Source organism: Dryas octopetala, chromosome 9 (assembly GCF_963921425.1).
Source record: "Dryas octopetala chromosome 9, drDryOcto1.1, whole genome shotgun sequence".
Classification (NCBI taxonomy): Eukaryota; Viridiplantae; Streptophyta; class Magnoliopsida; order Rosales; family Rosaceae; genus Dryas; species Dryas octopetala.
This window is the reverse complement of record NC_141374.1, coordinates 11,347,212-11,361,974: the sequence shown is the minus strand read 5'-3', so window position 1 is coordinate 11,361,974 and position 14,763 is coordinate 11,347,212. Positions and strand designations below refer to the sequence as shown.

Sequence of the window (14,763 nt, the reverse complement as noted above, 5' to 3'; positions counted from 1 at the left end):
CTCTCAAATGCGTGCGAGAGAAGGAGCTCAAGCGCCAAACCCTAATGGAGCTTGTGGACCTGATCGACTCCGGTTCGTGCAAGCTCACCGTTCCAATGCAGTTGGATCTGACAGAGAAGTCGCAGAGGAACGAGCAAGATATATCCAACTGCAAGGGAGTGACAATTTTGCCCTTTAAAATAAGTCAGGTGCAAGTCACGTGGTCTGTTTTTAACGGAGGATTTGACAGAGGTGATGGAAAAGCCCAAACTGATACAAACCCAAAATATATGTCCTAAACTAACACAAACCCAAACTGGTGTCCTAAACTAAGATTGACCCCAAAGTACGTGTCCTTTTTGAAAATTTTTCCCTTTAATTGGCGACAAGGCTTTACGAAAGATGTTGGTGATCGATCACCATTGCTTGGACTTGACATGCAGCAGCCTTGGGATTTTAGCCTCCTGCTCTTTATTTTGATAGCAATCAAAACATACGAAAAAAAAAAAAACAAATTAACCAATTCAAAAATAATTTGTTGCTTCAAATTTCTAAACAGTGGAATAGATATCAATGAAAATAGTTATTGGGATATATATATATATGTGTAACATGTTCACCCACGTGTGTTAAGCCAAGCGGCTACAAGTGCTCCACATCACCTAATATAAGTATGAGTTATCCATGTGTTTGGCTTAAAGTGACGTCAAACATACGGGAGCGCGTGAGAATATGGAGTACTGTCTCACATTAAAAAATTATAACCTTGCCTAGTGGCTTATAAGGGTATTGTGTTACTTCTTATATTATCAATTAGTTTTGGGATGAATGTCTAAATTTTTTCAATATCATTACACATACTCACAATTATTGTTACATACAAGGGTTTAAATTTCGAAGTTTTCGGCGAAATTTCGCCGAAAATTTCGTTTTTTCGGGGGTCCGAAATTTTAACACCAATTCGACCGAATTTCGGTAAATTTCGGCGAAATATTCGAAATTTCGGATACCCTAAATGCAAATTTTTTTGAATTTGAGGGAAATTTCCACGAAATTTCGCTTAAATTTCGTCGAAATTTAGGGAAACTTCGACGAAATTTCCCTCAAATACCCAGTAACCCAGCAAACCCCAGCCCCCAGCGCACCAAATTTCCCTCACTCCCTCACTCCCTCAAATACCCAGCCTCACAATCTCACCTGCATAGTCGTCGGCGCACACCTCCATCGAAAGCTAAGGCCCGATCTGCAGTGCACACCTCCGTCGGCGCACACCTCCTTCGTCTTCTCGGCTCTGTCTCTTCTCTCTGTCTCTTCTCTCTCTCTCGCCTCTCTCCTCCATCGTCTCGGCTATGGCAGATTCTCGCAGTATGGCAGTATGGCAGATTCTTCTTCTTTTAATATCACCCAGAAATTCTCGCAGCGAACGATGAGAGAGATTCTCGTCACATACCATATTTCTTCGGACTTTTGCAGTGGACTCTGTGACAGTGTGTTGTGTACTTGTGTGTGTATGAGGTGCGATTGTGCGAAGAGGTGGGCATACGAAACGCAGACCAACAGAGTACAGAATTGTCGTTTAATGGGCAAAAAAGATAAAACTCATTTAACACAGTCTGCTAATCGATCGTCACAGTAGCCAAGAAACTTGTATACTTGTATTCATTGTTTTTTTAATTAGAGTTTTATAGTTTTTGTTTTTTTTTTTTTTTATTTGGTCGAAAACAGGTTCCTGTGGACTTATTCTTAGACTTTACTTTGATTTTAGAAGTTTGACTGTTCAATATTCTTATAAGAATTCGTTTTGAATTTTTGATACATTATTATTTATTTTAAAATTTTTTATGCGGTTGCCCTGAAAATTGAACCATTTAATAGTCAAATATAAAATATCCTATTAAAAAAGTAGTCATATATAAAATAAAATAAACACTAACATAATAGCTAGCCAACTTCGATCTCCACATTGCAATTAATTACTTTAATCTCATATTTTGAACATTCTGAATAAGAATTAGTCCTGATTCTGTGGGCTGTGGCTGTACCGCTGTAGTTAGATTTCATTTTCAATCAAGTTTCTAATTTCTATAGTTAGGTTCTATTTTGAATTAGGTCCATCAGTCCATGTCTTAAGGCCGTGACTGTGAGTAATAGTCTAATAGACTAATCTAAAGTTCTAAACTCTAAACTGTCTAATAGACTTAACTAACAGTGTAAATGTCTAAATTAATGTATCATGTATTGATGTATATGAGTATATCTGTATATATGAGGTTGAGTATATCATTTACCCACTTTTAAATATTATCTAACATCAATTGATCAATATCATATTTTGGGTCATGAGAGTTTGGCACAAGAAGAAGAAGATTCATTATCCACCACTTTTGGCTCTATGGGGGTAGGAAGTGACAATTACAATTATGGGCAAAACCCTCCAATATTCTACCCACCACATCTGCCTTACTTGGTTGAGTCTGATAGTAACTCATTGGCACAACAAGAGACAAACTCTTCAAATGAGTATGCTTATGGGCAAATTCAACCACAACAGGTTCCTGGTCCATATGGTTGGCATGTTGGCAATTACATGCAAAATTATGCTGGAGAAGTATCTTGGGATGATTATTCTTCACATTACACCTACTCTGGACATGATGATACTGAAGACAGCGGAAATTTTGAACCTCCTAGAAACTCTATGTGGTATTGATTACTTTTGTAATTCATGTGGCAATATTATAGTAAAAATAAAATTGAGGTGTTAATGTGTTATTGAAGTAATTATTAATTAGTGAAGCATTTTTTTAACAGTATTTGCCTCCAACGCGCATTATATTCATCACATATCACATGAAACCTACCATATAATTTGGTTTTTTTCAATGTTTTTTATCAATGTAGTAGATAATATGTTAAATAAACATATGGTGAAGTTTCATTCAAAATTTCCGTATTTTGATAATAATTTCCGTCGTTTCCGTCGAATTTTTGTCGAAATTTAAAAATCTTCGAAATTTCCGTCGAAATTTCCATCGAAATTTCCGTCGAAATTTCCTCGAAATCCGAAATTTTATTCCTTGGTTACATACCCTTTTGTCTTTACGTATTAAAGGATAATTAGATTTATAAATTTTGTAAAAAGAGATTAGTCTTGTTGAGAGAAATCTCATATTGAAGATGTGAGAGCCTTACTAGTGGCTTATAAGAGTTTGAGCTACTCCTCCCATTATCAATTAGTTTTGGGATGAATGCCTAGATTTCTTCATAGTATCATAATAGATTATCTACGTGATGCATCTAACGGTTACATATGCTCCCACGTCACCCAATATAAATTGTCCACGTGTTAGGTTTAAATAATGTCACACGTGCGATGGCGTGTTGAGAGAAATCTCACATTGAAGATGTAAGGGCCTTGCTAGTGGCTTATAGGGTTTGGGTTACTACTCACATTGCTAATTAATTTTGGGATGAATGCCTAGATTTCTTCAAGTCTTACTCTTGCCTATGGTTTTCAAGGGATTTTCGAAATAGTTTAATTAGGCATAAAACTCTTAGTACTTATTTAATAATCAAGTCAACTTCTTAATTTAATTTTTTTGTATCTTAACTTAATTTTTTGTATATCTAGTATTTTTCACATGGTGATGATTATTTTGATCTCATATAATCCACCTTCCATTGTGAAGACTTCTCATAATAATTAATTAATTAGATTACTATTTTGATGATATATAATACACCCACATATATTCCTTTGTATAATTATTTTCTGGACTTTGTAATTTGTATGTATATACTATATACTACGTACGCAGCCTGCAGCTTGCAGTGTACGTGAGACTTACCAAGTAAAACTATCATATAATAAATGAATATATTAAGTTAGTGCATGAACTATTAATTCCATCATATTAGAATAGATTAAACTTCATATATATGTTTAATGGCCTAATGGGTATTGATTAACGTACAAGTTCATAAAAGAGCTGCTTTCAGATTAAAGGACTAGCAAACAAACCACTAGGTTGCTAGTGGGAATCCACATCACATGTAAAGCTCCTTATCACTTCTAGATGTTATTGAACTTCCTTACAAAATCAAATCAACAATTAATTATCATTTGATCTATTGGTATTAGTCTTCATTTTGTTGGAGTTGGTTCCAATTTCATACACTATAGACAAAATTTTAATACCTATTTAGTGGTTTAATTATTATGATTATTAGGACTAATTTAAAAGAGCCAATAGCCACATTAGATATATATATATTATATATAAGAGCAATTGAGACTACTATTCCACATAGGCCGCAAGTGCATGTATAATGAAAAAGATATTTAATGTTTAATAGCATAAAAAAAAAAATTTCAGTATAGATAAATATATTTTTTTCATTTTATAAAAGATAATTGAATGATATGACATGTTGCTACTTGCTAGTATATTCAACCAAAAATTTAAGTGATGACTTTCACCATGCAGACGCGCGACCTCTCTGGCTCTCTCAATAAAAAATTAAAAATATATTACCATACAGAGGCGCAATATCCCCTAAAATTTTAATTTTTCTTAACAAATATATGTACTATATTTGATAGATTTTAAAAATATATATTTAGCTCCTTAAAAAAAATGTTCTTGTTCTCCCCTTGTATACAATATACACTAATAATTGGTATACTAATACATTGTATACTCAACCATTATATTAATTTGTGGACTAAAAAAATACACCATTATATTAATATAATATAATATTTCCAATAAATAATGATATAACCTAATATAGCAATATTATTTTTTCAATAAGAACAATTTTATTTTCGGAGATAGCAGACACATATGTGACACTTTATTTATATGACAGATGGATAAGTGACCTCTTTAATGTCATTGATTACCTTGACTTGCGGACTTCGCAATCAACAGTTCGCAATGATTCGCTACATTGATCTCCTTAGAAACATTGTCTAAAATGAAATCTAGATGAGACCTGTAAAAACATCATAATGCATATGAACCATGAGTCCTGGCTAGTGCCCAATAGTTTATGATAAACAGATGAATGTAATTACTAATTACAGAAAGTAAAGAAAATAATAAATGGACCCAATCTGACCCCAAAAACTAAAAAAAGAAGAAGAAAACGACCCAACATTTGCTGAAATGTGTAGGCAGCCGTATCGATTAATTATTCAGCCATTTTCCAGCCCATGCGACATTTTTTTCTTCAAGAAAAATTTTGCTGTGCTCCTCCTCCTAGGGCTGTGAACAACTGCATCAGCCACATGATTGAGCAAATCAATAAAAATGTGAAGAGGGATTTTAAAATTTTGCAGGGTATCAAAAGGGCATCAATGGGCCGTGATTTTTATAGTTTTACTTTGTACAAGTAATTAATAGAGACAAATTAAAAAGGAAATTGTTAAATTGTTGTTGAGAAAAATGTTCTTTTACCCTTTTAAATATGTTATGTTATTAAATTGGCAAAAAATTTATTAATAGAATTTAAATTTATTTTCTCATGTGATTTGTTTTGTATTGTAATTCAATACTCGAAATTGTACAAAAATTGAGGGTCAAAGACTCAGCAGCCATCCAAAGAAAATACAGCAAAGTTGGAGAGAGATGGTTCACACTTCACACTAGACTTGAGTACATTCAAAATCAAATTAATTAAAAAGAGGACAAATCAGAAAAAAAGATGAAAATCTTGTGGGCCATACATGATACATACATACCCATGAGTCCACACAAGAGAAGATCCTTGGTTTGGGGTTTGGTTAGTTTGGCTACCTACCAGTCAAGGCAGACCCGGCGGCTGCCTGGTCATTTTCAATTGGAGCCTTCGATATGCGCACGTGTATCGCTAGCAGCCCTTAGATCCATGTCTCATATATCCTTAATTAATTAATGGCTTTGTTAGGGACCACCATTTAATTAGGACATGTTTGTTTGTTAATCTGTTTTTTCTTCTTTATAAAAAACATCATAAGCATGTGTTTTTTGTTTTCTTTTTTTTCAACAAGCTAGCATGTCCTTTACTTGGTAGTTGGTAGACTTTTTCCTTGGTCTTTTAAAAAGTAGTACTGCTTGTACTTTTCGTTAGTTTTATTTGACGAGTTAATTACACTTACATTTTCTGAGGTTTATCGCATTTTCACATACATCACTTGGAGTTTCAAAAATTACACATACACCTTCTGAGGTTTTAAAACTATTGCATATAACCCCCTACAAGAAAAAAAATAAATAAACAAAAAAGAAAATATTTGTATTGAGATTGGACCTTACACCTTAAGTAATCTTATTAGGCTATTTAATCCCTTAGCATGTCTTTTTGCATAATTTCTCATCATTTTTTGTCTCATTATAGGAGGTTATATGCAACAGTTTTGAAACCTCATGGAGTGTATGTGTAATTTTTGAAACCTCAAAGGACGTATGTGAAAAGGCGATAAACCTCAAGGGGTGTAAGTGTAATTAACTCTTTATTTGACATACTATGACTAGGAGGATAGTAGGTCAGTTGAAAATTAAAAGAATAATCAAGAGTAAATTAAAAAAAAAACACTGACAAGAAGTTAATTAAGGGTATTAGGGTAGTGTAGAAGAGAAAGTCTTGGGTGGGGCTGGAATGCCACTCACCTAATGAGACTCACACCCAAGTTTTGACATTTCTTATCCTTTTATCCAGTTGGACATCTCCTCTCTCTCTCTCTCTCTCTCTCTCTCTCTCTCTTCAACACCATCACCAAACCCAACACAACCCAGCACACCCCTACCACCCGACATCGGCCGGCCACTATCGCCATCGACCGACCCTCCTACTGCGCACTTCTCTATCTCTCTTTCTATTCTTCCCTCCCTCTTTCTCTTCTCTTATCTTTCTCCCTCTTCTCCTTTTGCATGCCCAACCCCATCCCTTCCCCGGCTCGCCCTACCCAACCTCATCCCCATCCCCGCCCCACCCTGCCCAGCCCTATCTTGGCCCGCCCCTACCTAGATCAGAGAGAGTGAGTAAGCAGAGAGAGAAAGGAAGAGGAGAGAGAGAGAGAGAGAGAGAGAGAGAGAGAGAGAGAGAGAGAGAGAGAGAAAAGGGGAAGCAAGGTTGGCTGGTTGTTGGCGATAGTGGTGGGAGTGTGCTGGTTGTGTTGGGTTGGGTGGTGGTGTTGAAGAAAGAGAGAGAGAGAGAGAGAGAGAGAGAGAGAGAGAGAGAGAGATGAAATGTCCAGCTGGATAAAAGGATGACAAATGTCAAAACTTAGGTGGGAGTCTCATTAGGTGAGTGGCATTCCAGCCCTACCTAAGACTTTTTCTAGTGGAGAGTAGAATGATCACATCTTTCGTTTTCTAAAAACAAATTAAAAAAACTCTACCATCTAAATACTATATGATATACAAATACGTTTTCAAGTTTTTAATATTAACGAATTCACATTTTCACTATTAGGGTATGAATTTCCTATCATCAAATATGTTTTATGACCATAATAATCGAACTCAACACTCCCTACATTTTAAACTAGTATGTACCTGCATGTATTGTTTATCACATTTTTTTGACTGTGCCATGTACAAATATATTTTCTAAATAGTTACTTACATAATTATAGTCGTGTAGACTTAATAGTAGTTTAAAATAGGTATGTACTAATACAAAAAACTTGATATAGGTTCGAAGTAGGTCCAATTCTGCCGACTCCGACCCAAAATTCAATTGGAATAGGCCTTGGGTTCAAAATTTTGGATCGGATCAAGCCAGACCAACCCATTATTATATATTTATAAAAGAATATTTTAAATGACATGTTATTAAAAGTAACATTTTTGTGTCAAGGACTATTTGGTATAGTGAGTGGCACTCAATTTTCTCATTATCGGGAAGAGGTTTTGAATTTAAATCTCATACACAGTTGTTGATAAAGAAAAAAACAGCAAAATTTCTATGACTGTTGAGATAAGAAGTTGATAGAACATTTTGAAGCTGAAAGGGAATTGGGACCCTTGTTTTGGAAATTATATGCAAAAATTGACAGTTATTTGAAATGTACATATCACATGCATACATTTCTTATATATACATGAATGATTGTGAAATTGTTTTGTTGTAGTTGAATCCTTTTGACTCTTTCTCAATTCAGTCAAAAAACAATCAATGCAACTTTGGAAGAGTTTAATAAGTGAAGTGAAAAAACAATTAATTGTGGCTTTGCTGGCCTGTTTACATTGAGAGATACAGCAACATATTGACCCACAAACTGGGCCAACAACAGTTTTTTGTCTGTTTCCGTTGCATGCATATATATAAAAGTCTAGAAATTTCAGATAAACTTATTCACATTAATTCACCATATATTCACATAGCATGCACTTTGCAATTAGACTCAACCACTTTTGATTCACCATCACAAATTAAATATGAAATGGACTTCTCTATCACTCTTTTGAAGTCTCGATCTGAAATCCTATATCTATTGTTATCATGCAAATGGGTATCGGCAGTTAGACCCAAAAAAACAAAAAATGGGAATCAATCAGCAATTTCTGACATGTTGAGGTGTAACTGTGTAAGCATAAATATAGAATTTTAATTGCCATGATATATATGCTTCTTGATCGGTACTAGATTCATGTACAATAATTTATAAATTAAACTTATGAGATAAATCTAAATGTTTTGTGTTTATTAAAAATTAACAATAATGCTAGGAATCTTCAATTTATATCCTAAATTTGGATCGTAAATACACATGTTAGTGTTTTACTTGTTGAAAAATTTATAATCTTTAGAGTGGGTCATGTATGGATTAATAAAATACTGACACATCATTTAAAATTTAAATTTATAATACAAATTTGAAATTCCTAGCACTACTCAAAAATTAAACTTTTATACCTAGTTTGAGTTAACACCTTACGTGCACCATTTTTTATTTTTTATTTTGGTGAGCAATAGGACACAATACAATTATAATAGTGGCCCAGTGTTGGGAAGTTTTGAAGACAATTGCTGAACCTAAATCTTCAACTTTTAGAGGAGAATATAGTATGTCTAATGAGTACAGAAGCTAATTGCAAGGTTGCTTTTTGGTAACGTTGATGGTTCCAATAATTTGCAGCCAGTAGTGGTGTAACATAAAATAATGTCATTCCAAATGCGAAACAAATACAAGGGACAAACAATATATACCAAACATGCAATACCACGTAGAACCAATATACAATTAGTATCTATATATGTTACCATGAGATGGACCACATTCCTCAAATAGTTGTCCTTTCTTCATTCCCTTTTTATATATATCTTGCTTTGAATTATATTTATATACAGGGGAAAGTTAAAATGATGGGGCATCGTCCCCCTCTGCACCAAAATAAAAAAACAAAGTTAAAATGATGGATTCTTTTATATAAGAATAAATTGAGAATGCATGTCTACACAACTCTCAATAAAATTTAATAATTCAAACAGTCTATTTGTTGGCATTCCACTCAAATATCATCTTTATAAAAAATTTAACTAAATTATAAATTATTTAGTCATACTTGAATAAATAGACAAATAAAATGAGTTTAATAAAAACTTAAATATTTACGATAATAATTAAATAGTCAAATTAGTTTTGATTTTGTTAATATTTTATTAAAATTATTCTTAAATGATGATGTAAAAATTAAACTGTTCTAACATTGGACTATATTGCAGGACGGCCCCACCAGTCCGATATCTTATTCTTCATGTAAAAAAAGATCCTCTTAAAAAGGGACCTCACACGTATATATGGCTCTTCTATTATGATGTGTCCACAATTGGAATTCGATTGGTACCATTAAATGTTAATTTGTTCCCCACTGAATAGACTCAAAGTGTATTTGTTTTTATTTGCAAATTCAGTTTTGATTTGAGACACAAGTTCAACATATGCTCTATATCTGTATGACAGTTAGATCAATAGATCCATTGAGTTGATGTGAACTCTGCTAAATATCTTCATTGTCCTATCAATAACAATTTAGGCAAAGAGAAGCCAATACCGTTGGCTCATTGGTTAGCGCATTTTGCGTTATCCAACTATGGATGAAATGTTTGGTACTTTTGTTGGATGTTTTAGATGGTCCTCTTTGGTTTCGGCTGAAGTTGTATGAGGATTATCATCTTTAATAAAAATTCTCATTACTTATAAAAAAAAAAAAAAATTCATATAGTCACCTAGTTTTAAAACAGTAATTGTGTGACAGTTTTCAATTAAAAAATAATAAATGTGTGATAGTTACAAATTTAAAAAGAGTAATTGTGCGACAATTATCAATTAAAAAAAGTATGTGGTTGTTATTGACTTATATGTAATTTTAAAAATTAGACATTGGTTATGTCAGCCGCATGTCAGTATAGTGGCAAAATTCATAAATTCCTTTTTTTTTTTTTTTTTTTTTCTGATTGTTTCTTCACATAGTTTATCTTAATTTTATTTTGGGCAATAGTGACTATCATGATATTTTGAAGAAGTTTATTAACTAATTTGTAATATTGAATTTTTTTTTTTTTTATAATTGGCCCTTTTTAATTTCAAAATATTATAAATAATCGTAACTCAACAATCATGCAAATCATACGAAGAATTGTTTTTGTGTTAAATATATCATATTATGTTACTAGACTATCAATCTCATTTACAAATATAAACAATATTCTATTTAATGAATGGAAAAGTCCGTAAACATAATCTTGAAAATTGTATTTAACAAAATATAATAGTGATAATAGTATTTGAAAGTTGAAACACCTAAAACAGCAAATATGCATCTGATCTAGTAAGGTGGGGACCACTTAGGGTTTCCAAGGTCTAGTGTGGATACTCCAATTTTCAACCAAGATCTAGACTAGTGTGGTTGATATTATGACATATAGGTACACCACTTTATTAGGGTCAGGACAATGATTTTAATTAGCCCAATTGGCATCGGCACTCACCAACTAAAATTTTTAATCTGCTACAACTTACCACTTAAAAAAAAGTATTATCCAATTAGTTAGTACTAGTAGTAGTACTCTTTTCATGTATTTATTAAATTTGTTTTGCCAATTATTCATGGTCATGAGCAGCATGCGTAATTAATGGTTGTGAGACATGTGAATCAACTATACATGTATAGTATAGTATAGTATGCACTTGCAGGATAGGATTTGACCCTGACCATATTTTGTGAGTTGTGACCCCAAAACATGGAATAACATATAAAACCCAATTGTATAATTTGTATGGTAGGCAATTACATGGATAGGATATTAATTCATTTTATATAAACCCAATTGTCCCCTGGATGATTTTTCGAGGCCAATTGACCCAACTCAACCCTTTTTTCTTTTTGCTTTATCAAATTTTGTCTTACATTAATTAATATGAGTTGACATTAATTAGAATATCTAGTCATGGTTCCATCACTTCCATGCATGCATGATATCTACTCTTAACCTAAAAATGATGTTAGCATTGATAATTTGAAAAGCTCAGTGACATGAAATAAATAAAGAAACCCACTTGATGAGATTTTGTTACTCTCTTTTAGTGATTTTTTTTTTGGGTGTGAATTAAGTGGGATTTAGAACGAAGATAAAGGTTCTTGGGATCTCTCAGATGGTCACAAGTAGGATACTAACATAATATTTGGACCTGCTTCCCAATCCAAACCCATTAGCAAGTTGGGGTAGGAGGAAACCACCAAAAGGGGTGGGCTGGGCCACAATTTAGACCCAATTAGCTCTAGTCTAGCCACCCCCTTGAACTAAGCTTAAGTGGATTCAATAGATTATGCAGTGAATTCCATAATTCAATTAAAGATCAAGTCAAGGCAGAATTCCACTCATAGTTTTGAAATTGGTCAGATCCAACTTTCATACTCAATCCAGCTCTAAACCTAAATTTTCTTTTGAGTATTATGGGGACCAAGGCCCAACAACAAAGAATATACACACAAATATTTTGTTACAGTGGTTACACTTCTCTCAACGTTCTACACCTACCTACCAAGATAATAAAACATCTCTACTTCATTTGCACCAATTTGGACAACTAGTTCATTCGGTAATCAAAATGCTGTGATGAAATTGTCGAACATTACCTGACAATGATGATATTTCCAAGCAAAACAATCATAACTAAGCAAATAAATTAGAGAGAAGTTCCCAAATCCATAACTGATGAAATAATATATAAGTCCGGCTGGTCGACATCATGGAATACGGAGGAGTTTGGTGACACCTGAGTCTAGAGCATCAACATTTCTCCTCAGGATTTTTCTGGATATGTATTAAGGAATCCAAAACAATGCCAACATCCCAGAAACAAAGAACTCTACAGCAATAGCAGTCCAAGGCAATTTTAAATTCTTAACTGTGCTGGAATTTAAGGGTTGCTGAGCAAAATTTATCAGCTGGCAGCAGATTGATAACTCACTGAACATCCAGCTGCCTTCATATTAGTATAAAGTGTGATGGAAGGCTGAAGCATAAGTTGTGAAAACACATACGTACGTATATAACAAAACAAATGTTAAGGATACAGTTGCATGGCTAGATTGTCAATCCCCTTCATTTCTTCATTTAATCTGCAAAAAACAAATAAAAAATCCAACTTGGGCTTAGGAAGGCCATATTTATGTTGCAAAAGCGCCCGCCACCACCCCAAAAAACAAAAAGAGTGACCTAAAATTTTAATTCTTCTCCATCGATCCTAAAACTAAGAATGCACCAAACAGCTACTGAGACAGAGACTCAATGTTACTGAGACAGTCAGTCTATCAGTGCATGGCATTGGCAGATATGCTTCAAGAAAGGTAAAAACTTACTTGAAAATGTAGTGTTGTAGCCAGTTATCACAAGGATGTGTGCCACACTGTTGATGGCAAACAGAATTTGACAAATATTATATCTTTCTAAATAACACATACAGACTGCAAGCACTTTTCCAGATGACACAAAGCTCATAAATATCAGATGCTTATTAGTAGGAGATGAAGATTCTGAGAAAACAACCACATATCGTAAATTCTAGGCAGGCTAAATATCGTCTGATTGATGATGGAGCAATAAATTTATGTGAAGAACAAAAAAGTGTTATTGCAGAAACCACTATCCATTGTTACAACTATTCACAGTATACACCTTCAAAGACAAATTCAAATCATATCATGCATGAACAATTCTGACCGGTCATACCATTCAAAGCAATTCCCATTTTCCAATATCTACTAAATCATAAAAAGGAAGATAATCAAAGTGTTTAACAATACCTGAGGCACGAATTTATATACCGATTTCCCTTAGTAGCAGCATCAAGCACTGGAAATTGAAAATCCAATCACATTTGTTATCTTTCTTTTTCGCAATTCGGAATTGATAATTATAATTCATGCTAACTATCAATGAAATCTTCAAATGTTTTGCAAAAACAGATACCAGATTCTTGAAGGCGGCCGGCGGCGTCGCTAAAGCAATGCATGTGATCAACCGAGTTGCTAGTGACCTTCATAATGTGATCGTTCATAATTAGATATATTGTTAAGAAAATAGTAAAATAGAATAAAAAAAGAATAGTAATAAAAAATCTTACCTTCTAATTAAGCTAATTAAAATTTTTTTTATTGATCACCGTTTATACACCTTATTTTGCTTAAATTAAATATTCCTTGCGTTTCCTTCACTCTCTCAGCAACCAAACAGAAAGTCAAGGTAAAACATAAATAAATTGGAGTGAAAGCGGCACAGACAGACCTCGGAGAGAGCCATGCGAAGGGAGTCGAGAAGAGAGGTGAAGCTTTCGGCGATGGCGAAAGAGTCCTTCTCGACCACTGCGAGAGCTCGGAATATCTCGGCCTGGTTCGGCGGGGGATCGGAATCGGTGCTGTCGTCCTCACCACGATCGAGTGTGGTATCGGGACACGTGAACGGTGGATCAGGGTGTGGCTCTGAGATTAGGGTTTCGGAGCTCGTCGGATGGGACCGTTGAGCTTGTTCTCCTCCGTCTTCGTCCATTTTGTTTTCCCGCGGTCTCTGTGACTGGTTTCGACTGCAAGTGTAAACTGTTAATCAAGAGCCTTCTGCGTTTTATTCTTGGGCCCAAATAGTTTTGGGGTCAAATTTACTATGTTTATAAATTTGGGGGCTGTAAATGCACTCTTGAAAAAAATATATATAAACCCAACTTCCAAACAAAAAAAAAAATTCCAAATTCAATTTTACCTATGCGTGACAGCGTGAGTTATGAAAGTTCAAAGCTCCTTGAAATTACAAAATTTAGATAATTAATTTTTTTATTTTCTTAAAAATAGCCAGTCATGATTGTAAAAGATGAGGGCGATTGCATTCTTGGGATGCTCGTGTAGCACCCGAATGCATTTCAACATTTCATTTGTTTCGTATAGAACAACTATCATTACCAATTAGCTATAATCTAATCGTATTTTTTCCTCATAATATTAGAAGTGCGACATTTAAATTTATGAAGTGTTTGAATGACATATTTGAGTGTATCAAAAAATTGAAAATAATGGATTTTTGTTTTAAAGGAGAAAACAATGTGGGAATTGATATCAAATCCTAACGTGGTGAAGTTGAAGACAATGGGATTCAAATGCAAAATTCATGTCATTTAGTTTTTTTTTTTTTTAATTTATTATTTTTTTATGGAAGAGTTCAAGTCAAGGATTCGAGGTTTGTACTTTGTAGTTTGAGAGGCAGAGTTAGAGATCCAAGCTTTTAAAGTTCCATTGTCTTCGA

General features: G+C 33.8%; 1 protein-coding gene across 2 annotated transcripts; it reads right to left on the bottom strand.

The window, feature by feature from the left end:
• Nucleotides 1-11,954: 11,954 nt before the first annotated feature.
• LOC147274040 (uncharacterized) lies at nucleotides 11,955-14,163 on the bottom strand. 2 transcript variants are annotated; one of them, XM_086227589.1, is made up of 5 exons: nucleotides 13,759-14,160; nucleotides 13,444-13,510; nucleotides 13,278-13,326; nucleotides 12,549-12,593; nucleotides 11,955-12,285 (listed from the first exon to the last, which is right to left on the bottom strand). In XM_086227589.1, exons 1-5 carry the CDS (start codon nucleotides 14,017-14,019, stop codon nucleotides 12,219-12,221), a joined length of 489 nt encoding a protein of 162 aa, XP_086083715.1. In that variant the 5' UTR covers nucleotides 14,020-14,160; the 3' UTR covers nucleotides 11,955-12,218. The 2 variants fall into 2 exon arrangements, with proteins under 2 accessions (XP_086083715.1, XP_086083716.1); XM_086227590.1 differs by lacking the exon at nucleotides 11,955-12,285 and adding an exon at nucleotides 12,834-12,880 and having other exon boundaries at nucleotides 13,759-14,163.
• Between the last annotated feature and the right edge of the window lie 600 nt (nucleotides 14,164-14,763).